The following is a 27,987-nucleotide window of genomic DNA, read 5'->3' as shown; positions in this document are numbered from 1 at the left end:
TCCTCTTCTTTTTTAATCCCTCCGATCTCTCATCCTTCAACTGCCACGTGTCCGATCTCTTCTCTGACCTTATCTCCAATTCGTCCTCCGTGCTGGCTTCTAACCTCTAATCTAGACACAGAGGCTCCCCGACAGAGAAAAACATATCAGAAAGAACATGTATTAGTTTGGCGCAAGTTCGAGTTCTTTAAGGAGAAGTCTGGTGGGAAGGCCGCGATCCTTGCCGAGATCACCGGTAGGATTGAGTGCTGGTCCAGCGGTAGAGGCAAGATGCCGTTGCTTGCTATGAGTGTATCCTTCACATGAAAACTGTTTGATTCGGATCACATCAATTCTAATACAAGGCCCGGGTAAAACCAACATTGCTACGTCAATTCTGGTAAAAATGCAACTAGCGTGTTTTATTTTCTTAGTAAACTGCAACAGTTGGGCAACAATACTGCTCAATCAATTATTCGGGGGTGTCTAAGCAAACGAAAATATCTAAACTTTGAGAGTATTGTACAAAGTCTTCATTGTTGCCTCCTTAGATGGATTGGCCGCACCTATTAGGGCTTTGCGGTTCTGATTTGTGCTAGATCTCATGTTTGAACCTGATTTAGTAATCTGATTTGTGTATCTTTCTTTTTATAGTACCATGTTACTGGTACATTGCATTGTAAGAGCTAAGAAGAATTGTAAGCAACAAATTGAAGAATGAGGAGCTTAGCAGTAGATGGAGATTCGCGTGGGGAGTGCAAGGGTATTTTCGTACCAGTAAAAATCAGCACTTTGGAAGATACTGGTAAGATGTAAGGTGGTCAGAAGCATGGAGGAATTTTTGCAACTTAGCCTCTAACATATTTCGTTTTTGAGCAAAGAAGAAAAGAGGCGGGACGGGGGCTGCTAAATGGGCCTTCAAAGTAGTAGATAAATTTTTACTTTTAATTTATATTTCAATCATTTTAGTTTTTTTTAATTTTGTAATGTAGACTTATTTTCCAGTTTTTAATGAAAGATACCTACGAGTCTTGAATCAAAAAAAAAAAGTAATCTGAATTTAATAGTCATACAGTGGTAGAATTATCAGATTTCTGACCCGACAATATATATATAATTAAAAATGTCAGCATACTTGGATTTAGGTGCCGATGTGGTGAGATATTATGTGCTAAGCATATGTAAAGTGATATGAATAATTGTTCCTTTTAATATAAATTTGCTGGATAGAGGAGATTGCAAGGGCAAATTCTCTAAATAATTTTGGTTTTGAATAATTTATAGTGCCTTCATGCTTTCTTAATTTGAATAAGGTATATGAATACTTCTAATATTTGATAGTAATACTTTCAGACATCTAGTGCTATGTGAAAAAAACCTTGATAATTTTTTTTTTAATTTAGATACAAACACTTGATATATGAACTTTTCACACTTGCATAGAGATGTATGAATATTTGCAATACTTTATATTAATGCTTTCAGATATCATCCATTGCTGAAAAAAATTTAATATAATTTGTTAGATACATATATTTGATAGATGTACTATTTACACTCACATAAGGAAAAATGAATACTTGCATACTTGATATTAATACTTTCAAACATCATCTGATGCCATAAGAAAAAAAAAACTATTGATAAAATCTTTTAGATAAAACACTTGATACATAAACTATTAACATTTGCATGACGAGGTATGAATACTGCAATACTTGAAATCAATACTATTTACACTTACATAAGGAGGTATGAATACTTGCATACTTGATATTAATATTTTCAAATGTCATTTGAAGCCATAAGGAAAAAAAACTATTGATAAAATCTTTTAGATAAAACACTTGATATATAAACTATTAACATTGCATGACGATGTATAAATACGTGCAATACTTGAAATTAATACTTTCATACATCATCCAATGCCATATGAAAATAAAAATAAAAAATCATAGATTTTGTTAGTTACTAACACTTGACATATGAACTATTCTCACTTGTATGACGATATATAAATACTTACAATACTTAATATTAATATTTTCAAACGTTCTCCCGTCTCCAGTGTCATATGAAATTTTTTTTTGATAAAATATATTAGGTACACACACTTCATACATGAATTATTTACACTTGCATGACGAGGTATGAATACTTGCTCGACGAGATATGAATACTTACACGACAAGGTATTCACGACGATGTATGAATACTTGTATGACGAGATATGAATACTTGCACGACGGACAACCCGAAAGTATGTCATCATATATCTCATTTGAAAGAGAAAATTGCGTAGAAGACGTTCATGGTTTAAGATTTACAAATTTCCTCACAGATCGTCAAAAATATTGACGAGATTGAACAGAGAAAAAAACCTCACCTCTAAAAACATGTAAAATATGAGTGTGTGATGTGTCCATTTTTTTTTATAATACTTGATATTTTAGGTATGAATACTTGATATATTTACACTTGCATGACAATGTATAAATACTTGCACTACTTAATATTAATATTTCAGACGTCAATCTGTGTCATATGGAAAAAGTTGATAAAATATGTTAGATACAAACACTTCAAACATGAATTATATGTTAGATACATGCATTACGAGATATGAATACTTGAATGACGAGGTATGAATATTTGTTTGACAAGATATGAATACTTACACGACAATATATGAATACTTACATTACGAAGTATGAATACTTGCACGACGGATAACCCGAAAGTACGTCATCATGGATCTCATTTAAAAGAGAAAATTACGTAGAAGAAGTCCATGTTTTTAGATTTACAAATTTTCTCACAGATCGTCAGAAATTTTGACGAGATTGAACGGAGAAAAAAAAATCTAACTCTAAAAATGTGTATGTGTGTGTGATGTGTCCAGTTTTTTTTTTAAATACTTGGTATCTTAGATATGGATACTTGATATATTATATATTAATACTTGCGCGCATAAGTATCCATATTTGCATACGTCAGTTATTAAATCTATCAAATATTAGGTGGTTCCCCAAGTTATTAATGAAGTTCAGTTAGTTAATTGTCCTCAAAAATAGTTATTGACTGAGAAATGAATGAGGAAAATTGACTAAGGGATAGTTAGTCGATCCCTAAAATTAAACCCATAACACTGTTTTTTTTTGCTGAAATTCGAAACACAGCAGCGGGACCGAATCTTTTTTTTTATAGGTTTCTTAGTATTGGAATTTTCTGCGGCGTGAAATGGGTTGCTTCGTTGAGGTGCATTGGCTCAAAAAAAAAAAACGCATTTTTTTCTGTTAAGAATAATCTTTCTTCCATAGATCAAAATATAAATACAATTTATCTAATATCCTATATTATTTTTATATAATTCTATAAATAAATAAATAAATTCTTGGAGGGTTTTCTTGACCCAGATGATGTCATCCGACATGAATCACAAAATTAATTATTTTATATATCTGGATGTTTTCATATTTTTCTGTGAACTTCTTTTGCCCGAATTTTTTATTAATAGAAATAAAATAAATAAAATATTTAAAAAGAACACTACCGTTGAGTTTTGTCGAAAACTAAGTAGACCGGGTCCTGTAAACCCGTCCCACCGGACGGGTCCAATTGACCCGTCCCGGTTAATCCGTATTAGCCGTTAACTAACATCACGGAAGAAAAAAAAAAAAAAAATTTCCCGGACGGGTTTAAGCATCCCGTCCCGAGTCTGTAAAAAAAAAAAAAAAAAAAAAACAAAAAAATTCCGGACGGGTTTCAGCATCCCGTCCCAAGTCTGTAAAAAAAAAAAAAAAAAAAAAAATCTGGACGGGATAAGTAAACCCGTCCAGAATTTGAAATATTATATTTATATTATATTATTATATTATATTATATTATATTATATTATATTATATTATTATATTATATTATATCATTATATTATATTATATTATATTATATTATTATATTATATTATATTATATTATATTATATTATTATATTATATTATATTATATTATATGATATTATATTATATTATATTGTATTATATTATATTATTATATTATGATTTTATATATATTATATTTTTTTGTTTTTTATATTATATTATTATATTAATATACTTATATATATATATTATATTATGAATAGAACTAGTTTAGTTGTGCTTAAGTTCACCAAAGTGTTTGGTGAGCTTAACTCCAAAACTTATTAAATCGTTTTCAAATGACGAATCCAAACCGTTAGAACCTGCCTATCTTGCGAGTGATGCATCTACATGTGAAAATTTTAAAAGTTCAAATTAATTTAGTATAAAGTCAAGCGGTAAGAAAACGTTCAAAAAATAAATGCACTAAAATTAATTTATTAATCTTTTAATCTTGACCGATTGACTTTATACTAAATTAATTCGAATGTTTAAAATCATAATATAATAATATAATAATATAATATAAAAAACAAAAAAATATAATATATATAAAATCATAATATAATATAATAATATAATATAATATAATATAATATAATATAATAATATAATATAATATAATAATATAATATAATATAATATAATAATATAATATAATATAATAATATAATATAATATAATATAATATAATATAATATAATATAATAATATAATATAATATAATATAATATAATATAATAATATAATATAAATATAATATTTCAAATTCTGGACGGGTTTACTTATCCCGTCCAGATTTTTTTTTTTTTTTTTTTTTTTTTTTTTTTGCAGACTTGGGACGGGATGCTGAAACCCGTCCGGAATTTTTTTGTTTTTTTTTGTTTTTTTTTTTACAGACTCAGGACGGGATGCTTAAACCCGTCCGGGAAATTTTTTTTTTTTTTTTTTTTTCCGTGATGTTAGTTAACGGTTAATACGGATTAACCGGGACGGGTCAATTGGACCCGTCCGGTGGGACGGGTTTACAGGACCCGGTCTACTTAGTTTTCGACAAAACTCAACAGTGGTGTTCTTTTTAAATATTTTAAATATTTTATTTATTTTATTTCTATTAATAAAAAATTCGGTTTCTTTTGCAGGGGCGAGTACAGTACTTTACAGGAATAAGCACTTGTCTATTTTTAAATATATATTTTTTTAAACTGGCCTATTATTATGGACTTGTCTATCTCAGAAATTAAATCTCGCTTGCCCCAGACTCAGAACCCAAACCTATGCTCTCTCCTGCGCAAAGGAAAAGAAGGAAGAAAGAAACGCTCCGCTCAGCCGGAAGTATATTATCTGCGGAGCCAGCTTTTTAATGTGATCCGTTTGTTTCGAATCGGACTGATCATATCAGATCTTGTAAATTTTGAAAATATATATATTTTTTTTTTCAATTCGGATAAGATCTGATCCGTCCGATCCGAAATGAACAAGCGTCAACAGCTCCGAAGCGATTGGCTCCGCAGAGAATACGCTTCCCCGCTCGGAAGCGTATCCTCTGCGGAGGTTTTACCTGCGGAGCTGTGCGGTGGTTTTGATCTGGTCCGTTCGTTTCGAATCGGACGGACCAGATCAGATCTTGCCCGAATTTTAAAAAAACTCAAAATTTGGTGAATCCTTAATACAGTTCGTCCAATCCGAAACGAACGGACCAGATCAAAACCACCGCACTCCGCAGAGGATAGCGTTTCTCCCCGCTCAGCCGCTCTCTCCTGCGCGAAGGAAAAGAAGAAAGAGGAACTTGGTATCCAAATCAAACGGGCCCAAAGAGGAACTTGGTGAAACAAGACAGGATATCTCCAATACATATCAATTGGAGAGTATATACAGCTGAGTGCTGACCGACAATGGATGGCGCCATGGCAACATTGTTCCGAACGCTTAGTCCCATCCCCTTCTCCTGCTGTGCCCCTATCCGACCATCCATTTTAACTCGTGTGGCCACACAATCTAGCTCATCAATCGCCGTCTCACCTCTTCCTCATTCCTCCAAACCTCCTCAAGAGAAAAAGGCACTTCAAAATTTTCAATATATCTATTTTCGTAGCCTCATTCCTTGTAATAATGACACTAAATAAGCTTCTTCCTCCTTTTGATGAAGGTGCTGGTTCCAATTGGAATGGGAACAGAGGAGATAGAGGCAGTGATACTGGTAAATGTGCTGCGCCAGGCTGGTGCACAGGTGACTCTGGCATCAGTTGAAAAGGAACTGGAGGTTCCCTGTTATTCTGGTACCAGGCTTATTGCTGATGCATGCATCAGCAAATGTGCAGATCAGATGTATGATCTGGTGGCTCTACCGGTAAGCTTTTATGCCAATTCATGTATGGACTGGCATATGTCCCATCTTACTGGATAGAGGTGTATGTACTTTATAAGGTACAGACTACTATAACACCAGTACTACTAGGATTACTAAGGTACTGTGGTAAGTTGGTAACCAATACATACTGAGATGAGTACCTTACTACTCCCTACATATACCAGCCCTAGTTGGTATCCTCAAGGCGAAGGATGTCTATTGCAGTACCAATTTGAAACCAATTAGTTCTGATAAGAAAAAAGTGAAGAACTTACCATGCCTGGACACAACCTGATAACTGACTTGGATCCAGTGTGCAAAGCTTTTGCAAAGTATGGTTTCATTTCATTTTGCAATCCAAAAGCTGGACACTGTAGCTTTCTTTTATCTCAATGCCGAGAGGTCTACATATCCTTCATTATCAGATTTTTTATTTTTTTTATTTTTTTTTATGTCATGATTTGCTACTAACGACTATGGTTATCTTTTGCCAGGGAGGGATGCCGGGTTCAGTGCGCTTGAGAGATTGTAAAGCCCTTCAAAAGATCACCACAAGACAAGCAGAAGACAACAGACTATATGGGGCCATCAGCACTGCTCCTGCTGTTGTTCTTGTAGCTTGGGGCCTACACGAAAGTAAAAAGGTGACTTTTGTTCTACTTTGCCTGGCATCAATATGCAGTTGTTAAAGCAACCCATTCAACCCAATTATAAGTACTGATAACTCCTGTCTGATACAATCCATTGCCTCTCTTTACTTTGCCAATGATAACTGGTTGCCTTTCTTATTAATTTTTTATATGTGGGTTTGTGTTTCTGATTGGCGGTTGAAGATAACATGCCATCCAGCATTTAAGGACAAGCTGCCTACTTTTTGGCAAGTTCAAGAAAATGTTCAGGTTTCAGAGGCGATGACGACCAGTCGTGGGCCTGGCACAACCATTCAGTTTGCTCTCTCTTTTGTTGAGCAATTATTTGGATTGACCATAGCCCAAGAAATTGGTAATAGTTTGGTATGCCTCTGTAACACTTATTTTTGATTGGAAACAATGTTCCAACAATGGATTTTAAATTTTGGATTTCATAACATACTGTTCAGGTCCTAAGAAGAAATTTCCATTTGCCATTTGGTAAATGTAAGCAATGCAGAAATTAATATTTGGAACATGGATAGAATCATATTCTAGCCGGACTCTCCTTGTAACGTTATATGAAGGAGAACAATCACTGACCTGTAATTTTATTCTTAATTCGATCAAAATAAAGGAATAGTCCCCCAAGATGTTACCTAGTTTCATTGTTACTTATTACTCAGTCAAAACTACATAATCTCTTCAATTTAGTTTCTGAATAAATTCTTCTAATTAGTTGTGATGATTTCTTCTTATTGTTTACATAGTTGATGCAAATCAAAGGAGGCCGTAGGAGAGTTAAAGAATTTAATGAAATTAATTGGTCTTGTGACCATACTCCTCAAGTTAGTACCACCTTGTTGGACTTCTCGATATGAATTTATAGTTTCTTTTATTTATTAGATTTATTATGTTTCCTTTACCTGTTTCATATCACTAAACCAAACTCTATGGTCTACATTTTCCTTGAATTTATGTATCTAATTCAAATTTAGATCATCTTCAAATTATTGAGAAATAGGCCAAAATCTCCTGCATCATGCCATGTAGCTTAATTGAGTTTAATTTAGCCTAAAACCCTATGTATCTTTCTTGGTTGATTATGTTTCTCCCAGTAGATTGCTGGTAACTTCCTTCCTGCCTTTAAACTAGGCCTGTTTGTTACTTTGGTTTGTTTGATATCTTTTTGTGGATGTAAAAAATGTTCCTTCAGTCAGAACCTTGAAATATTAAAGAAGCACATATAAAATTGAACACAACACAAAAAGTTGACTCTATTTTATTTGGTCAATCAAATAGGTCCTCCTTCCAGTTGCAAATGGCTCTGAAGAGATTGAGGTGGTCATGCTGGCTGATATCTTAAGAAGAGCTCGAGTTAATGTGGTGGTTGTTTCAGTTGAAAAACGGCGGCAGATTGTTGGGTCAAAGAAAATTAAAATCATTGCAGACCAGTGCATCTCTGATGCCTCCAAGTCAACTTATGACCTAATTATTCTCCCAGTAAGTTTGCTTGTAATTTTTTTTATTATTTTCGTTTTATTAGATTTTCGAATATTAGTACCCCTCAAAAGAAGAAGAAGAAGAGATGGGTGGGTGGATTAAATGCTACCATTAGTTCAAAACAGAAACAAATGAATATCAAAACATCCCAAATCACCTATGCTGTGTCCTTGCATCAAAATAAAACCTGATTTGGGGAGAAGGGGGGGAGGGGGGGATTGAAAAATCCCCTGTAGGGAAACTCGAACAGTTATTTTAAGACTGGTATTGATCACTACCAGGCCTTGTAACAGTCAAACCTTATTTATTCTCGACCTTCATAGTAGCCCAAGCATTCTTCAGTGCAGTATTTATGCTGCTTATTACAAGTTGATGGGTATTATTTTGACACATAAGCAAAAGAGTATTTATGATGCTTGTTACAAAAGGAGCTCAGACATTAAAAATTATAATATAACAGAAAAATAGTGATTGTGTTGTAACACAATTCTTTAAACTGAAATGTGCACACATTGTGAATGACATCCCTTTTTCAATAAGGGGGGAGTTGATGGAGCTGAGCGGCTGAGCAAATCCAGAATACTCATGAAGCTACTAAAGGAGCATACTGAGGCGGGGAAGGTGTATGGTGGGACACAATCATCAGTGGTTATCTTGGAGAAGAAAGGTTTGCTCAAGGTATATACATGGTTGGATGACCTTGGTAACATGATTAGTAAGTTTGTGGTATGAAGTACAACCCGGCTGTCATTTATTGTTGAATTAAGGCTAAATATGCAGGTATCAAAGAACAATGTACTGGAAAATGCTCGTTTAGGGCTATCTTGATGGGTTAGATAGAAACAAAACTTTGAAATAGGATCTGAATAATATATATATTTTGTAACGTTGAAAACGGGAATATAGATCATACTTCTACTTCATAGCAAAAATAGGTTTTGCGCTCTCTACGTATTGACTCACAAAATTTGTCAAGAGCATTTTATCTAACTCTTCGCCAAATGTCGCTAAGAACTTGCTAATTTCATTATTTATCAGGGAAAAGTTGCAACAACAGACCCATCTACTAAGGACCAGCTAAGGGGCCTAGTAGATGAAGCTGAGGTGATAATTGATGGAAACCTTATCACGGGGAAAGGACTTGGGACAGTGATAGACTTGTCCCTTGCCATTGTGCGAAAGCTCTTTGGTCTTGAACGCACAAGATGCCTGGCGGAAGGACTTGTTTATGACTATAAATAAGATCTGAAAGCCTAAATTTTTTGCTTGATTGGAAAATTTTAATGGATAATTGCTGATCATATGCAATCAGAAGACGCGTATTCTCTACCACTGTGGCGAATCAATATGGGTTGGCAGAACTATGGCCTTCTTGGGTCTTGGCAGTTACTATTGGCAGCTATTGTTTAACGTTGACACGACTCCTTCAAATGCTGCTACCTGAACCAACCAGGAGGATAACACATCCACCAACTGGGCAACTTAAATTTTGTTTCATTTTTTAGTTTCAGTGTACACCAATAAGTGGGCGTATATTTGGTTTCTTCTTTACCTCTAGTTTGTTGCTATTGGTGGTGGTGTGATGCTGCTGCTTGCTTGTTTTATATAAACCGAGTTGTGCTATGTATTTTTAAGGTACTAATATGGTGGTACTTTTTAGTTTACATCTTGATTTTCGAAATTTAAATGGCTAATATAAGATACTTCCTATCTACATAATAAATCGTATTGAAAATTAAATTTATACTTTCAATCTACAAGTTGTGTTGATGATACCTTTATGTAAATAATCTTTTGATGCTCTAAACATTTTAGTTGGTCATAGATGTTGTTTTTCAAAATATATCAATGAATAAATTTTATTCTACTAGTTTTAAAAAAATGATGTATGACAAACAACATTTTATTGATAATTGTGAAAGTGGAAATTTTTTTTATCAAATACAAAACTTAAAATTTGTTTAGTCACTAGTGCTGACTGATTATATTATTATTATTTTTTTTTCAAATTGCTTGATAAATGACCGAAAGATACTTGAATTGCTTCAAATGTAATACATAATCTAACTTATAGAGAAGCATTTATAATTTTATTTTGACAATCATTTAGTTTTCACAGTTATGCAACTAAATTTGCTGTCATTTTAATCATGAGGAGGGTTCAAATGCCTCCATGTTTTTGTGCCTCCATCATGCCTTCATCTCTCTCTATTATTTTCAAAGTTCAAACAGTCGATCCGAACCGCTCAACCTAACTTCCATACTAAAATATGTTTGGAGACCAAATTTTATATTTTTAGGAATTTTTTTACTATTTTTTCAGATAGGTACAAAATCAGTAAATCTGAACCATCTAAAAACAATATTTTGTACCTATCTAAAAAAATAGTAAAAAAATTTCTAAAAATATAAAATTTGGTCTCCAAACATATTTTAGTATGGAGGTTAGGTTGAGCGGTTCGAATCGACTGTTTGAATTTTGAAAATGATGAAGAGAGATAGAGGCATGATGGAGGCACAAAAACATGGAGGCATTTCAACCCTCCTCTTTAATCATTCCCTTGAAATAAAGTAGTAATTAATTTATGGTGCATGTTTGACTCGTGTAGTCGTGTGTTCTCTCTAATTTTTACAAGACTTCGACTTACATAGTTTATGAATAAATATCATTTGTGTAGTTATGTTTGCCTTTAAATGCCAGAGATGTATAAACTGCACATTGTTTAGCGTGAATGATATATAATAACAAATTTATTTAGTTTTAGTTTTGGATGGAAGTTTATTATTTATTTTTACAACGAAAAGTTTAATAATCAGAAATATTGGGGAAAAAATTGTGTCCGATGTCCATCGGGCTCCGCTTCAATCCGTTCCACTTCAAGATCCGTGCAAGCCGTTTTAATATTCATGCAGATCAGGTGTGCACGGATCTTAAAGCAAAAGAATGGAAGCAGAGTCCTAAATTAGTTTGTGAATTGTGTATTGTTAGAAATGTCCTGCAAGTCAAACAGTTTGGGTTAAAATCAATAGTTTTTTTTTTTTTTTTTTTTTGAATTATACATTGATTAACATACTAAACCGCATGGAACATTGGCCGAAATTCAACATTTTGAATATATGCATCTGAATATGTGCAACATAATGGGTGCGATCTAATAGGAGCGAATAGGCCTATTGGTCTATTTTTGTGTGTTCAGTGGTTCAGATTACCGAAAATCTGCACACTCATGCATCCCACAAAAAAGAAAGAGAAATAAGGGAACCGAACTACAAAGCAACAAAACATTCAGCAAATGGCTTGAAACAACTCCTAAATACTTGAACAACCAACATCATCCATGAAAGACTACAAAAAATGAAAAACACCGTCCAACAAAACTGTTTGCGCAACTAGACCTCAGATATCAAAATTCAAGCATATCAAAATAATGCAACCCGAGAATTGCTTATCGCTTCTTGGAGACACCAACAGTCTTACCCCTACGGCCAGTGGTCTTGGTGTGCTGTCCGCGCACACGCAGGCCCCAGTAGTGACGCAGCCCACGGTGATTCCTGCATTGCAAAACAATATTGATGTTATAAAAAACTACTTTAATTAATTAAATCTAATTGTCCTTCATGCTGAATGTCCCCCTCAGATACTTCATCACATGATTTGAAGCATCATCATATATTTCGAAACGGAATGATTAATCTCTAAAACAGAATGATTTCTGTGGCCAACCTCTGCTGCTTTTGAATAATTAATCTTTTCAGTAACAAACTTCAAACTCCAGCTGGAGTTATTAACCTGATCTTAAAAATAAGAAGGGAATGAATTAACTATGGCTGTGAAGACATTTTACCTGATCTTCTTGAGGCGCTCAAGATCATCCCTGAGCTTCATGTCAAGGTTGTTGGAGACAACCTGGGAGAAACGGCCATCCTTGTAATCCTTCTGCCTGTTCAGGAACCAGTCAGGGACCTTGAAAGCACGTGGGTTTGCCACCACCGTCATGAGGCGCTCCATCTCGTCAGCCTTCAACTCCCCAGCTCTGCAATTTGTGAAAATAAGATGAAGAAAACAGCATCAATCAATTGCAACATAAATGATGTATGAATTTTATGTTGCTTTGAATTAACCAGCATTCATTACTACATAAATTACACAGTGCTGGCAGAGAATTTGTACATGGATTTAAAACCAGATAAGTTAATAATTAAGCACTCAGCAAAAGGTATTTTATTCTCTGGCACCCCTAACATTAATTAAGACTGGATTATAACAAACCTCATTTGGTTAAAAGAGATGTCCAGTAAGTTCAAAGAGGAGGATTTATTATTCTTTCCATCCAACCTGACTGATAACACGTAATGATGCAAATTACAGTTTATAATAAGAAAAAAATGAATTTCCCAGGAAAGATTCCAGTTTTACTAATTATTTATGAAAGCTTTCTAATTGTTACTGGATACCTATATAGTGCATACTGTTAACAGATTCCTATTTGTTTGAATAACCATCTAAAAGTTCACTAAAACCAGATATACATGTATTTAACCAGACATACATGTATTTAACCATCTAAAAGTTCACTAAAACCAGACATGTATTTAACAAGCAACTTATCTAATTACTCTACTAGGAACCAATTATATAAATTTCAGGAAAAGAAAATTAAAATCAATTCACTACTTCTTCTCTATAATTTTCTCTCTTTTTGAGGGGAAAGGGATCCATATGCACTAATGTGGTGGGATAACATCGTGCCCCTTAAAGTGCAAGTGTTTATGTGGTTACTGTTTCGGAATAAAATTCTTACTAAAACTGTTTTAAGAAAAAAAAATTGGCCCGGTGATCCCCCGTGTCATTTCTGTCATAGAGAAGAAAAAACATCTTTGCATCTCCATACTTATTTAAAATTTGGTTTTGGATGGGTCAATTTCAAAACTATTATCATAGCTGGACCTCTTTGGAAGATATTCAATTATTAGCCTTGTCTTTACCTATGCCACAGAGAACAGCCATGCTTATGGTTGTAAGTGCCATTTGTTGGACTATATGGAGAGAGAGAAATTCTGTGTGTTTTGATAACAAAAGTGTACCATCTATTAGACAAATTATATTACTAATTTGCTCTTTGTTGGATTATTAAGCAGGGGCTAAAAAGAGGCATGTGCAGTTTACTCCCTGCATTCCTGACGATATGGACATGGTGCCTTTGCAAAGCATGTCACCCTTGCCAAACAGTGTTGACACCCCTTTGATGGTGCCACTGTTGCTTGCCATCTAAACCTCTGTTATTGCAATGTGTCATGAAAACATTACAGTCTACATCTTTGTTTGCTTAGTAGCTATATGGCTTGATTGGTTGTAATAAGCATGGAGTGTTTCCATGCCAAACTTGATTCTGGCACAACTGATAGTGCTCCTGTGTTGGTCCTGTTATTTGGGTAGTTTACTTTCTTGCTTATCTTTCAACTCTAGCTGTACTCAAACTCTTGTATTAATGGATGGGCATTTTCTGCCTTTTTTTTTCAAAAAGGAAATTAAAATCAATCTTAACCACAACAGTTGGGAACAACCACAAGGCCAAATTCAGAAAAAGAAATTCAAATTTCAACTAATTGCCCAATCAGATTATAATCTGATCTATGAAAGAATGAGAAGGTTAATTAACTACAAACACCAGAAAATTAAACTAACCCATATCTGCCCAGGGCCAAAACCTCTAGCTTCCAGACAGGAAACTGAAAAGGAACTCCAGAGAAAAATAACTACAATAAATGATACAATGAACTACAATTACCTCTTGTTCATGTCGATGTCAGCCTTCTTGCAGACGATGTTGGCGAATCTGCGACCGATACCCTTGATGCTGGTCAAGGCAAACATGATCTTCTGCTTGCCATCGACGTTAGTGTTGAGAAGACGGAGAATGTGCTGGAAATCTTCGTTCGCGATCAAAGACTGCAAAAATATAAATACAAACAATTAAAAACCAGATGCGAATAAATTAGGGCTAAAAGGCGTAGAAACCAACCATGGTGGCCGCCGGTAGGGTTTTGCGTTGTAGTCGTGGAGGAGTGTTTCTCTAGGTTTTCGCCGTCAGAGAGGAGTGCTGAGTGCTGCGCTATAGGGTTTTTGCTGTCGTCAGAGAGGACTGCTGGGTTATACGAGTTCAGACTTGAGAGGCTTAGGCCCAGCCCAGTGCGATTGTTCTCTATTTATAATTCATCTATAGATATTAGATAATAAGGTCCGCGATTATTCTTATTAGTCATTACCCAACGATAAATCATTTCTAGTTTTAGGATTGAACAAATTTTACATTTTTTTAATAAAAGGTATAATTTCGATATAATTCACATCTCTAGGACTCCTAAAAATACCACGTAAAGCATGGTAAATTGTATTATTGAATCCTCATTTTTCTAAAGACCTTAGCACGCACAAATATTGACGCTATAGACAGGAGCATAATCAGCCTTTCGAGTTATTATGGTTAAACATAAATGTAAATTAATTATATAAAAAAAATTTACTGTAAATGAAGATCATTTATAATATTTTATTATAAATTATATAAAATAATAAGACACATAAAATTTTGGGAAAAAAAATGAAGGTCAATTGATCCCATTTTTTCTCCGCCACTTACTACAAAGCTAGTTTTGTCAAATTTTCTATGTTGTGGCAGTTGAATCGAGTCATTTATATTTTTTCCTATATATATATATTTTTGTAATTTAGAAAATAAAATAAAATAACTCTCAAAAATTTCGAAACAAGGGAGAATCATAAAGAACTAAAGATTGTATATATTATGCCGTTCGTTACATTGCAAATAATTGCTTTGTCAGTACTATAGTGACAAATAAATTATTCGAGCTCATTTCGTCGAGATCAAAAATTCGTGATTCGTGAATAATTCATGTATAATTCGGGAATGATTCGGACTAAATATCTCAGTCCTGCAAGAGAGAGAGAAAGGAAAACCAAAAAAAATGTATTTTAGAAAAAAAATCGGGAAAAATTCGGAAAATTCAAAAAAAGTTCGTAAAATTTGCAAATTATTTGGATTTAATTCAGTTAACCGACTAATTCGGTGTTCGGTTCGCCATCACCCAAAAAACAAATTATTTAAATATAATTCGGATATAATACGCGAATCTTGTCACTGTGGTCGGTACTCAACAAAAAGTGCTTTCTAAATTGCTTTTTTTTTGCTATTGCCTTGTTTTACTGACTTAAAGTATGCATCTTTATGTAGCCACCATGAGCACCGTATGATATATTTTACAAATTAAATTCCAGCTGTTTTGCTTGAATATTTAAAAACGTTATTTCTTCAAAAAAAAAAACAATTATTTTAGATCAACACGACAACACTGCACATTAATTAAAAGAAACATCCAGTTCATCAGTTATTTGGGTGCGCTCCTCGCATTTAATTTCACACGAACTATTGAAAATTTTAATCCAATGGATAATAATATTCAAGTACTATGATACGGATGGAAAATCAATCGTTAGTTAGTCTAGTGAACAAAATAATATAGGTTCGTAATCTATTTTTTTTTATGAATAGTTAAAGTTGAGAAAATTGATCTTATCTTTATTTTAAAAAATGTAATTATGTTTTCCTACTTTCTGCAGATATTTTCGAAAGTGTTTTCGTTATTTTTTCTCGTTGACATTTGGCAAATATTTTTATCAATTTAGAGTGAAATTTTATTCTCATAAAAAAAAATACTTGCTTGTTTTATATAAAACCGAGTTGTGCTATGTATTTTTAAGGTAATAATATGGTGGTCCTTTTTAGTTTACATCTTGATTTTCGAAATTTAAATGGCTAATATAAGATACATCCTATCTACATAATAAATCGTATTGAAAATTAAATTTATACTTTCAATCTACAAGTTGTGTTGATGCTATCTTTATGTAAATAATCTTTTGATGCTCTAAACATTTTACTTGGTCATATATGTTGTTTTTCAAAATATATCAATGGATAAATTTTATTCTACTAGTCTTAAAAAATGATGTATTGACAAACAACATTTTTATTGATAATTGTGAACTTGGAATTTTTTTTTATCAAATATAAAACTTAAAATTTGTTTAGTCACTAGTGTTGACTGATTATATTATTGTTTTTTTTTTTCAAATTGCTTGATAAATGACCAAAAGATACTTGAATTGCTTCAAATGTAATACACAATCTAACTTATAGAGAAGTATTTATAATTTTATTTTGACAATCATTTAGATTTCACAGTTATGCAACTAAATTTGCTGTCATTTTAATCATTCCCTTGAAATAAAGTAGTAATTGATTTATGGTGCATGTTTGACTCGTGTAGTCGTGTGTTCTCTCTAATTTTTACAAGACTTCGACTTACATAGTTTATGAATAAATATCATTTTGTATAGTTATGTTTGCCTTTAAATAGTTGCCAGAGGGCAGAGATGTATAAACTGCACATTGTTTAGCGTGATTGCGTGAATGATATTTAATAACAATTTAATTTAGTTTTAGTTTTGGATGGAAGTTTATTATTTATTTTTACAACGAAAAGTTTAATAATCATAAATATTGGGGAAAAAATTGTGTCTGATGTCCATAGAGGTGCTATCGGGTCGGGTCGGGTCCGGGTACTATTATATTTGGACCCGTACCCTAAAAGTGTTCGGGTCCAAATTTTGATCCATATACTTATTTGTTTCAAATCGGGTCGGGTCCGGATCCGGATACCTATCTACCCGTAGATATTTCGGGTCCAGTCTTTCGGTTCCGGGTAGATAGATACCCGTAACTTGTTTGTGGATTATCGGGTCCGGTTCGGATACGGGGCGGTTCCGGATCCATAACGGGTATAGGTCACAACTCCAAAGCATTCGAGAAATTATTTACATTTAAATATAATTATAATTTCTTAAACATCTTATATAATAAATCATTACAATATAAATTAAAAACTACTGCAAAATAAAAATTATACTATTGATCATGTTTATAAATAATAAAATATATCATGCTACATAGCAAAATAAAAATAATAACTCTAAATTATTAGTTATCTATCTAAATTAAAAAATACTATCATATTGATTCAACATTTGCAAGTATATTATCCCAAATGAATGTAATAGAATCTATGAATTGAATGTAATAGAAGAAAAAAAGGTATAAAATAAGCTGGTTATGGAAGAATAAATTTGACATTCATGTGTCATGTGTCACATGTGTATAATATAGCACAGAAATTAAAGGACGTAATTAAAAGACTAGTTAAGGCTATAATTAAAGGGTAGTGTAAAACAGTAGCATAAATTTGGTTAAGTTTTATCAAACTATAGCTCAGCTGAAATATATTATCTGACACAAAAACTTGATGCAGAGTTATTAATATATATTTTATCGGGTATTTATACGGGTATCGGGTCGGGTTCGGTTATGGGTCGGATAATTAAATGATACCCATATCATACCCATTACAGTATCGGTTCCGGTTCGGATCCGGGTCGGATATTAAATTATTAATTTTGTACCCATACCCATAATTTAATCGGTTATATTTTTTAAACCATACCCTATCCAAATTAATCGGGTCCGGGTCAGTTCCGGGTCGGATCCGGTTTGGTTCCGGATCGGATCCGGGTAATCGGGTAAAAGTAGCACCTCTAGATGTCCATCGGGCTCTGCTCATTCCGATCCACTTCAAGATCCATGCAAGCCGTTTTAATATTCATGTAGATTAGGTGTACACGAATCTTAAAGCGAAAAGAATGGAAGCGGAGTCCTAAATTAGGTTGTGAACTGTGTATTGTTAAAAATGTCCTGCAAGTCAAACAGGTTGGATTAAAATAAATAGTTTGTTTTTTTTTTTTTAAATTATACATGGATTAACATACTAACCCGCATGGAACATTGGCTGAAATTCGACACTCTCTTTGAAGTTTGAATACATGCATCTGAATATGTGCAACATAATGGGTGCGATCTAATAGGAGCGAATAGGCCTATTGGTCTATTTATATGTGTTCAGTGGTTCAGATTTGGATCTATATGAGACTGAAAATCTGCACACTCATGCATTCCACAAAAAAGAAATAGAAAGAGAAATAAGGGGTTATCAGTTAGGAAGCGTCTAATTGTTCACATATTGTTGTCCACCATTTGTTTATAGATTTGACTTGCGCAAACACTGTAAAACTACTTCTACATGCTGTATAATTATACAATATATCACATAAAATTTATCAATTAATCACAAAACATCCAGCAACTATTTGAAGTGGTCCCATGATAGTTAGAAACATATTGCAACTTGCACAACAGGACAAAAAAATGTACTTTCAAACTGTACTTTCGAAAATTGCAGTTATAAGAAGTTATTGGCAGTTAGTGTTAGTTATTAGCACTTATTTTGACAAAAAACGTGATAAAAAGACAAAATTAAATTTTCTGATTAATTTTTTTTTATTCTTTTTTCTCGATTTAATGAACACACAAATAAATCATCAAAATAATGAATACTGTAAAATTGATCACTTTAACTATAAAAATAAAATGTACAAACTATAAAATTACAGACATGCAAAATTCACAGATGAAAACAATAAAATAAAATGTTGAAAAATATCAATTTTCAATACTGTAAAAATATCAAGTTAAACTGTGAAATCAAAAGGTAAAAACTATAAAATTAGCAGATTAAATAAAATTTAAAAAATATCAATTTTTAATATTGTAAAATTGTAAACTTAAACTGTGAAAATAAAAGGTAAAAACTATAAATTTACAACTATGTAAAATTAACAGATGAAATATTAAATACAATTTATAAATTATAAATTTTCAATACTGTAAAATTGTGAATTTAAACTGTGAAAATAAAACGTAAAAACTATAAAATTTCAATAATGTAAAATAAGCATATGAAAATGATAAAATAAAATATAAAAAATACAAAATTTCAGCTTAAACTACAAAAACAAAACATAAAACCTACAAAGAATCAATACTGTAAAATTTCTAAGTCTAAACTATAAATCAATTCCATGTATACTGTAAAATTTCTAAATCTATACATACATTCATCATCTGTTCAATAAAACCATAATATTCACCACACACAACATCTGTTCAACACAAACCATAATTTCTACAACCCTAATTTCTGCAACATCATTCACGGTAGAATTATCACTTGCAAAATCTTCATTCAAATCAAAATCCATTGGAGCAAAACTGTAAAAATCAATAATATAGAATGTTAGACACAAACAAAAAATATATAATGATGTACATCAAAATGTCTTCATAACATTGTATTAGTATATCTTATATATTATAAATTACTTAATATAAAATGTAACATATATATCTCATAACAAATAATATAAAGTGCATATGAAAATATTACATATATAATGTAAAATGTGTCACCTATATCGTAAACCAAACCCATCTATAATAGAAAATGATATACATAACATTTAAAAAATAATAACATATATCATGTAAAACTGGCTTGCGCCAATCCTGTAAAATTCCTAATTCAAAGTTGTAACTTATGTAAAAAAATCTAATAAAAACTAATTATAATTTTCAAACATAAAGAAAAAGTGTCATTTGACTTGCAGCAATCCTGTAAAATTCATCATTCAATGCTGTAACTTAAATAACAAATCTTATAAAAAACGTAATTCAAATTTTCAAAGCACAAAGAATAAAAAAAACGAACAACACCTAATTGTTGATAACCGATAAAAGCACAAGTATTAATTACTTAAACCGATCTAAAAAATATTGATTAAAATATTTATCATAGGTATGATAAAAACAAAATTCATTCATGCACAAAAGGCATCCATAAGATTTATGAATTGAATAGGATATCGTACAGAGCATTCGAAGTTACCTTTAATTATTTATTCGCAAAAGGCATCCCTACGAATCAAAATAGAATATGCATCTGTCAATTATTTGTTCGCATAAGGCATCCTAGGATTTACGAATCAAATAAGAAATCTTACAAAGCATTCGGAGTTACCCGGTGCGGCGATGGTCTGATTAGCACCGTCAAAGCAACATTTACGATTTCTCCTTTGATTATCGATATCTTGATGAGAGAGTTCATCATGGAAGAACGCCTTTCGTACAATACGTTGGAGAAAACCTTACGTTTGGCGCCGCTGGGACCTTGCTTGAAAGAGATCGGTGTCATACGTAGAGAGATAAAGGGGTTAGCGAGACAGACAGAGCGAGAACTCTGATCAGTGGTGCCGTGCCCGATTGAGATGATCTGATCTAATCGGGAAGGAAAATAATCTGATCGGAAGTTTTTGAAAATGAGATTAAAAAAGGAAAGAGACGATCGGGAAGGAAGATTTAAATACGCAAATCTGGAAAGATTTTAAATTTCCGTTGGAACGTGGGGATCGAGTCAGTTAAAAATAGTTAAATGAAAGTGGATAAGGTTGTGGACAGACTGTGAACAAAGGTCTGTGGACCAAAACCTTTTCTCTATCAGTTAACGTTAGCACTTTAACTTATAATATTTTTTTTATTTTGGATCTTGTTCATGTGAATATCGATAAAGACGCGGTTGCAACTTTGTTGTCAATATCGATAAAGACGTGGTTGCAACTTTGTACGCCTGACTACCAAAAAGAAAGGCTATGGTTCTTAAATAGAATCATGAAAACTCTCAATGTCTACTGATAAATTATATTTTGAAATTAATTTTACACAGATTCTTGTTCGGGTAGCTATTAATTTACTAAATTACTAATGAACTGTACACCTATACTCTATTTTGAAACCTTACAGTACTAAAAAAAGATTGTAACATAGGAAATTACAATGGCTAATAGAAGAGACCAATCCTATATATAGATGTACAAACCTGATCGTAAGTATAATTGATTGAGTACTACAATCTCTTACAATTTTTATCACAAAAGTTGGGAGGGAGTACACAATGCAGATTCCCAAGTTTTCTAACTTTTCATCTTTTGGCGAGTACAATTTATAATTTTTTGCGTCTTTCTTTCTGTTCATTTAATAAATGCAGTGAATTGCGTAAATGTTGGATGAGGATTAGTGAATTACTAAATCGCAAAACTTACAGATGCATAGAAGATCTGAGAGTTCTAAATTTATGTTTCCACGTGGACAAGATAAAGGCCTGCCTTTGGAATTGCAGGGCACTGATCTTACATACAATCAAAGCAAAAGAACCTTTTTTTTCTTTTGCTAATTTTGCTTATTTTATTTCTGGACAAGAGAACTTGATGAATGATGCCATTTTGGTTTTCTTATGTTATTGTTTTTATGTCTGTGTTGGTCCGTGGTTGTTATTTGACGGGAGTATTTAATGAAAAAAAAATGTAAGATTTAATTTAGATTGCTTGCAGCATCAATTTTTTGAGGCTGAGGACAAGGAATTTTCCATGTCTTTGTTTCCCTTTTGATATTTTTTTGAGTAAAGGGTGGAGCTCAAACCACCTAACTATTTAATACCCTTGTTAATATAACAAAAAATTTCTCTCATCTGAATTTCGAACTCATGACCTCTTACATAAAGACCATGTGTCTTTGTCACTAGACCAAAGACTAATTCTTGTTTCCCTTTTGATATTGATGTTGACTAAAATAGTTAGGCTTTTAGTCTGGAAACTGACAAGGTACATCATACTACCAACAGTTAATTTGTTTACAAAATAGAGGGTGAAGCTTTAAAAGATGCATAAACTCAAAAATCAACAAAAAAAATTACAGACTTTTTCCGTTGGAGTTTGATGCACACATGCAAGTTTGTGCAAGTGGAGTGATTTGAATTTAACCCTGTCCGCAGCACAGGCTTTTAAGTAACTCAATTTTTCTTTTTTTTTAGTAAAAGTTAAAGATGAAGCCACTCTATTATTTAATATATTTGTTATTATAATAAATGATTTCTTCCATTTGAATTTAGAACCAATAACTCAAAATTTAAATTTCAATTCATACAATTTAGTCATAATCTGCACGTACGTTAAAAGAGATCTAGTGAATTCTATCTTGTGCTGAATTTCTCCATATTTTGATCAAACGTTTCGAATCCAAACTCAAATTTGACTTTTTTTTTTTTAGAAATTAAAATTAAAATCTTCAGAAAAGAGATTGCTTTTTTTCTTCTTCGAAAAATAGATAGAACCGCACTCATGGTACAATTCCAGTAGGTGAAGGTTTCTAAGACCACACTAATGTGCAGTTCTAGTAATTTCCAGATGTTAAAATTCTTTCGGACCACATATTTGCCTGAAAATCACTGTAACCATATCATTGATATGGTTCCAGCAACCTGAACCGCATTGGAGCAGTTTCATATATTTTTCGAAGAAAAAAACAATTAATTTCTTTTCGAGAATTTTAAATTTTAATTAAAAAAAAAATCACAAAGTTTGGAGTTGAGGGATCCGGATTTCAAAATAGGAGTGTACAGGGTCCTTTAGCGAAAAACCCAAAATTGCACTGGCTTGGGCCTCTCAACCCGTATTAGCTGGATCAGGCCCATCTAACAAATTATTCGGCTTGTTTAACAAGAAATGAATTTTAGGAAGAAAAAAACTTGGAAGCGACCGGCCGACCGCTACCGGTCTCGATTCCGAGTCCGATTATACCGGTCTCAAGTTAGGAAGCTTATCTCTGCGGAGTTTTTCCGTGCGGAGCTTTTAATCTAGTCCGTTCGTTTCGGATCGGACGGACCCGATTAAAAGTTAAATTTTGAGAAATTTTGTTCAATTCGGATAAGATCTGATCTGGTCCGTCCGATCTGAAACGAACGGACCAGATTAAAAGCTCCGCACGGAAAAATGATACGCTCAAGTTATGGGTTTAGAATGCACGGGTACCTTTAATATTCGTGCTTACGCAGATTGAACGGTTCGGATCTAAACTTAAAATTTGAGTTAACTCAGGTGATATGAATTTCCTCCATGACTTCTCACTGATCGCCCCAAAACAAGGCAAAATCGCAATTTTCTCGCGATTTATAGGAGAATGAGTGCAAGTGAAATGAGCTAGTCTTCATCTTTTTCATCCAGTAATTTTTGAAGTTCGCATCAGTGACCATGCTCAAGTTTCGCCGTGCGGGTCATTCGCTCTTGTACGGATTAAGACAAGCCGCCTTTGCTCCTACTCGGCCTACTCGGTATTAATCTCTTTCTGTACCAGTTGAGCTACATTTCTTTATATCTCCCTTGCATTTTTCTTTTGCCCTTTGTTTTCATTTTGTTTATTTGGTGTATGCTGTTGTATTCCGAAATACACCATTGTACCTATTTGCTATCTTGGGGAAGATTTCAAGACTAGAACTTCTGAACTTGTTATTTGGAAAGATCTGTTTCATCAGGGAAGTGGTATAAGAAAATAATTAGGATGGATTATTGGTCACTCTAGTTCTGATACAAAGTACATGTTAAATTTGGTATTAGTTTGACCAGTAGAGTTATATACCCACTGGCCTTATTTTAAATTAGTCTATTTTCTTTATTTAATTGTTTAATTGAGTGTTATCCTACTATTCCATGTACTAATTTATATAAAGGGAAACAAAAAAAACTGACTGACATGTGATATCCTGGTGCTTAAGTCATTTGGGTTAGTAAAGGTGAAGTATTTTCCAGGTACCAATTCTCACAATTAGTGCAGAATACGGTTCAAACTGGCCTTGTAATATATTTCGAGAGAGCATCAGTCCAATTTTGATAAAAAAATGTTATGCTCGATATCGAAAACAGGAAAATTCCATCTTGCCTTTTGTGAAATGCAAAACAGTGGCTGTAACGAATTGGAAACCCATTGCTTTTCCCGCCTCTTTATATTCCCGAGTTGCTTATCTTTCTTGCTTTTGGTACCTAGATCTCATCCATCAGGAAGGTTTCAGTATCAGCGCTTTTGTAGTAACAAGACTAGCTATGGGGATCATAAACTGGAAGGACCCATCCATGAAGATAAAGAACCGAGCTCAACATGGGGATCTTATGCTCTTGTATGTTGCATTTATTGTTTTGCTTCTGTAACTTTTTAGTATCTATTCGTTATTTACATATTTGTTATAAGTAATCTAATTACTATGGAATGAGTTGCTAATATTGAATTAATTTATGTTTTTACAGCCTGGAGCACTGTTAGTATTGGCTGGTGTTGGGACATTAATTCACTATAATGATGAGAGGCGTGCAATATCTAAAGGTCTCCTTTACTTTCTTGTCTTTTTTATGGTATTTGGTAATATTATGTATGCCTTTCAGAAAATGTTGATACTGTGTATACTCCTGAGAAGTGTAATGCATATGTATACACAACATTGGGAATATCACAAGCAAGCCTATAAACATCAAAAGCACCCTCAATCTTCACTTATCTCCATGAGGGAAAGAGAGTTAAATTGGTTATTCATATAAAACAAGTTAACATAGTAGTGTTGTAGATTCAATGCTGACGAGGAATTTTGGTCTGTAGGGATGTATGTCATACTTTATATTTGTGAATGTCAGGTTATTTTTAGTGTATTCAATAGTATTGTGCACCTCATCTATATAGGGTTTAGGGTTGACTGCACCAAAGAGAAATTTTCAGGAAAGCTGAGCCAGCAACATTTTTGAAGGAAATTTCCATACATACTCGCATTTTCCCTCTTAAACAGAACCAAATGCAAGCACTGTGCCAGAAAGGGTTAATACCAACAGGCCGGCAATAGGAGGTCCCTTTAAGCTGTATGATACAGAGGGTAATGAGGTAACAGAAGCTAGTCTCCGTGGAAAATGGTTGATTTTGTACTTTGGATACACATCAAGTCCTGATGTGGATCCCCAGGAAGTAAAAAAGATCGCTGATGTGACAACCATATTAGGTGTGTGATTACTCTCTCAATCTGTCTCTATTTCTTACTTCTTTCTTTGCATGTGATTTAATTGCTGTAGTAGTAAATTGTTCCAACTCTATTCTTCCAGATTCCAAGTACAACTTTAAGATTACGCCAGTGTATGTCACATTGGATCCTCAAAGGGATTCTCCTGCTCAGCTGAAGGCGTACCTTGAAGGTCAGTATAATGTTGGGATCGTATTGTTGTTGCAATTACACTGAATTTATGGTTTTTGACAGATGGCATCCCACATTTCTTGTAGTTGTATCGATATTTACACAAAAGCCATTGAAACTAAGGTTATATGAAACATAAGTAATTAAATTAGCTCTGAGTATTTTATATTAATTCAAGTGCTTTTTTTAGATTCACTCTGAGCATATACAAAAAATTACCAGGCTTAGGAGCAAATGTCAATAAGAAATATATGCATTTAATCAATCTAACCCAGCGGTATAGGTGTTTTCAGATATAATCATTGTTGTGTCTTGTTTGCAAGTGAAATAGAGTGTTGGGTTCAATTTGTAATAGAACTAAATGAACTAGAATTTTTCTGTAATGCATAGCCACAGGATCTTGAATATGCTACTTGTAGAAGATAACTGGAATTGGATTATGTTTATTCTTTTTATAACAAGTCATGGTTTAGGCATATGTATAGGTTTAAGCAAAATTTGTATAGTTTTACTGTAATTCCATGTTCTTTCATCAATTAGTTTTCATTCAGTACAGTAGGGTTAATTTCCTGTCTATGCAAATGCTTTGAAGACACTAATGAGATCAGAACGAGTTACTTTCAAGTGATTTTACATTGTAGTTGATGCCGAAATGCCTGAATATGTGCAAATACCTTCATGCCACTAATGAGATCAAAACTAATTGCTCTCAAGTACTTTAATGTAGTAGTTGATGACGAAATGCCTTTGTGATTTTCTGCTCTTATTGCAGAATTTGACTCGAGAATTCTAGGACTTACTGGTTCAGTCGCTGCTGTTAGACAGATGGCGCAAGAGTACCGCGTTTTCTTCAGAAAAGTTGATGAAATCGGCCAAGATTACCTTGTGGAGTGCTCTCATACCATGTAATTTTTTTACCTTTGAACGGCATGTAGGGATAGGGATTAGCTGACCATAATTTAAAGACTTTTTTGTCTATTCTTGGTTTAACACACTTGCATTGGATGATTTTAATCATTCTTGATAGTCGCGAACCATGGAAAAATACAGATCCTCTATATCAGTCATATCAATTCTACTAAAATATTTAGTAACTATTTTGGTTATCATTATCTTTAATCAACCTCAGGGTGGTGATTTTTTTTGGATCACCATTTCAAGTATCAGCAATCATATTTGTTGCAGAACATCCCTAGACCTTTCCTGTGTTTGAATAACCAACATCTCTTGTATAGTAACTGATGCCTGCATATATTTGGTTTGTTGCAAAAAATGTACTAAACAGTTTAAGATGGTATACTTGTGCTAGAAAATGACCCCTGATTTTTTCATGCTTACTCTTAAGATGGTATACTTAAATCTGGTTCCAATTATGGATTTAGCTTGGGTTGATCATTGCTAAATTTGACCCTGCAATAGTATGTAGCGTACAGTATGGTATAGCACTATTAATTTCTACTGTGTTATACTATTTTCATCATTTAAAACTAATGATAGGGTTTCTATGTGCAAGTATCTAGAAGGGTATTTGCTAGTTGCAATTTAGCAATGCTCATATTGCCAAAAGTATTTGCTTTTCCATATGTCGTAACTAAGATTTATGTTTGTTTCATTGAATTTGTCTGAAAGTTCAACCTGGTTTGTTATGCTCTTCCCTTGATAGGTATTTGTTGGATCCAAACTTGGAGACGGTAAGGATTTTTGGGGTGGAATATAACCCTTTGGAGTTGGCTGATGCAATAACGGCAGAGTTCAGAAAAGCTCAAAAGTGATCAGGAATTTGTTATTTTGATTTCTTCATCCTATGTCAAATTTCCATTTTCAATAGGTCAAAAAAGATTTTGCCACTGACATGATGTTGTTAGAAGTGCCTCGTTGTCAGTAATTTGTCCTTCATGAAATTATCATGAGAATTTTTGACAAACTACCATGAGAAATCAATGTTTGATTGTCACACAATAGGAATATTTGACAAGCTTTCTCCATTTTTTCATAATATTTTTTTTATTATGTATTTGCATTAATTTTTTTTTTTTGGAAATTAATTGGACTTTTGTTTACAAAAAAAATACATAATTGGGTGTAATTTTTTCCGCAATTTTTATTCATAGGAAAAAAAAAATTAAAAATAAGAAGTGTTGCAGAGAAATTTTAAAAACAAGAAGGCAGTATCGTGCTATGGTGTCCTGTAGGGATGCCATGCCAAACTTTGGTTCTACGGGAAAAAAAAAAATCAATTAATATGGACGGGATGCCATGCCAATCTTTGGTTCGATTGAAAAAAGAAAAGAAAAAATAATTAACTGGGATGCTTGAATCAAAAAAAAAAAAAAAACAATTACATGGGACACTATGCCAATCTTTGGTTCGACTGAAAGGCAGCAAAATGTATTGAGTTAAGAGTTTTGGAGGTAGGGACGGGAAAGCAGTATCAACCTTCCTTTTTTAATTTTTTTGGGGATTGATATAGCATATGGTGTCCCAGTTAATTGATTTTTTTTTTTTTGGAACCAAAGATTGGCATG

At 33.1% G+C, this 27,987-nt stretch overlaps 3 protein-coding genes and 1 long non-coding RNA gene across 6 annotated transcripts; 3 read left to right on the top strand and 1 right to left on the bottom strand.

The window, feature by feature from the left end:
- The first annotated feature begins 19 nt into the window (after positions 1-19).
- Positions 20-1,240, top strand: LOC144574338 (uncharacterized). Its single transcript, XR_013518188.1, has 2 exons — positions 20-379; positions 634-1,240. It is a non-coding gene; the product is annotated as an uncharacterized LOC144574338 (long non-coding RNA).
- A 4,420-nt stretch (positions 1,241-5,660) lies between these two features.
- On the top strand, positions 5,661-10,047 carry DJ1C (Class I glutamine amidotransferase-like superfamily protein). 3 transcript variants are annotated; one of them, XM_078323569.1, is made up of 8 exons: positions 5,661-5,961; positions 6,051-6,251; positions 6,746-6,895; positions 7,085-7,264; positions 7,651-7,728; positions 8,183-8,383; positions 8,924-9,098; positions 9,422-10,047. In XM_078323569.1, exons 1-8 carry the CDS (start codon positions 5,797-5,799, stop codon positions 9,451-9,453), a joined length of 1,182 nt encoding a protein of 393 aa, XP_078179695.1. In that variant the 5' UTR covers positions 5,661-5,796; the 3' UTR covers positions 9,454-10,047. The 3 variants fall into 3 exon arrangements, with proteins under 3 accessions (XP_078179695.1, XP_078179694.1, XP_078179693.1); XM_078323567.1 differs by having other exon boundaries at positions 5,663-5,961; positions 8,924-9,061; XM_078323568.1 differs by lacking the exon at positions 7,651-7,728 and having other exon boundaries at positions 5,662-5,961; positions 8,924-9,061.
- Positions 10,048-11,677: 1,630 nt separating this feature from the next.
- LOC144573812 (small ribosomal subunit protein uS13z/uS13y/uS13x) lies at positions 11,678-14,544 on the bottom strand. The gene is made up of 4 exons (XM_078323566.1): positions 14,407-14,544; positions 14,173-14,333; positions 12,229-12,417; positions 11,678-11,935 (listed from the first exon to the last, which is right to left on the bottom strand). Exons 1-4 carry the CDS (start codon positions 14,407-14,409, stop codon positions 11,830-11,832), a joined length of 459 nt encoding a protein of 152 aa, XP_078179692.1. The 5' UTR covers positions 14,410-14,544; the 3' UTR covers positions 11,678-11,829.
- Positions 14,545-23,386: 8,842 nt separating this feature from the next.
- Positions 23,387-27,421, top strand: HCC2 (Thioredoxin superfamily protein). Its single transcript, XM_078324306.1, has 7 exons — positions 23,387-23,569; positions 24,280-24,409; positions 24,537-24,612; positions 25,067-25,273; positions 25,374-25,463; positions 26,235-26,367; positions 27,126-27,421. The coding sequence occupies exons 1-7, from the start codon at positions 23,490-23,492 to the stop codon at positions 27,232-27,234; spliced, it is 825 nt and encodes a 274-aa protein (XP_078180432.1). The 5' UTR covers positions 23,387-23,489; the 3' UTR covers positions 27,235-27,421.
- The last annotated feature ends 566 nt before the right edge of the window (positions 27,422-27,987 follow it).

Source organism: Carex rostrata, chromosome 22 (assembly GCF_964058835.1).
Source record: "Carex rostrata chromosome 22, lpCarRost1.2, whole genome shotgun sequence".
Taxonomy (NCBI): Eukaryota; Viridiplantae; Streptophyta; class Magnoliopsida; order Poales; family Cyperaceae; genus Carex; species Carex rostrata.
Note: the sequence above shows the minus strand (reverse complement) of the source record. Positions and strands in the feature narration are given on the sequence as shown.

Bases quoted from the DNA above. Each gene is read 5' to 3' on its own strand.
- DJ1C (XM_078323567.1), top strand. From the start codon at position 5,797: ATGGATGGCGCCATGGCAACATTGTTCCGAACGCTTAGTCCCATCCCC. The intron at 5,962-6,050 runs GCACTTCAAAAT...CTTTTGATGAAG, and splicing joins AACCTCCTCAAGAGAAAAAG to GTGCTGGTTCCAATTGGAAT. The intron at 6,252-6,745 runs GTAAGCTTTTAT...ATCTTTTGCCAG, and splicing joins ATGATCTGGTGGCTCTACCG to GGAGGGATGCCGGGTTCAGT.
- LOC144573812 (XM_078323566.1), bottom strand. The intron at 12,418-14,172 runs GTAATTGTAGTT...CACAAATTGCAG, and splicing joins GACATCGACATGAACAAGAG to AGCTGGGGAGTTGAAGGCTG. The intron at 11,936-12,228 runs GTAAAATGTCTT...TTTGCAATGCAG, and splicing joins GAGCGCCTCAAGAAGATCAG to GAATCACCGTGGGCTGCGTC.
- HCC2 (XM_078324306.1), top strand. From the start codon at position 23,490: ATGCTCAAGTTTCGCCGTGCGGGTCATTCGCTCTTGTACGGATTAAGA. The intron at 23,570-24,279 runs GTATTAATCTCT...TTTGGTACCTAG, and splicing joins GCTCCTACTCGGCCTACTCG to ATCTCATCCATCAGGAAGGT. The intron at 25,274-25,373 runs GTGTGTGATTAC...CTATTCTTCCAG, and splicing joins TGATGTGACAACCATATTAG to ATTCCAAGTACAACTTTAAG.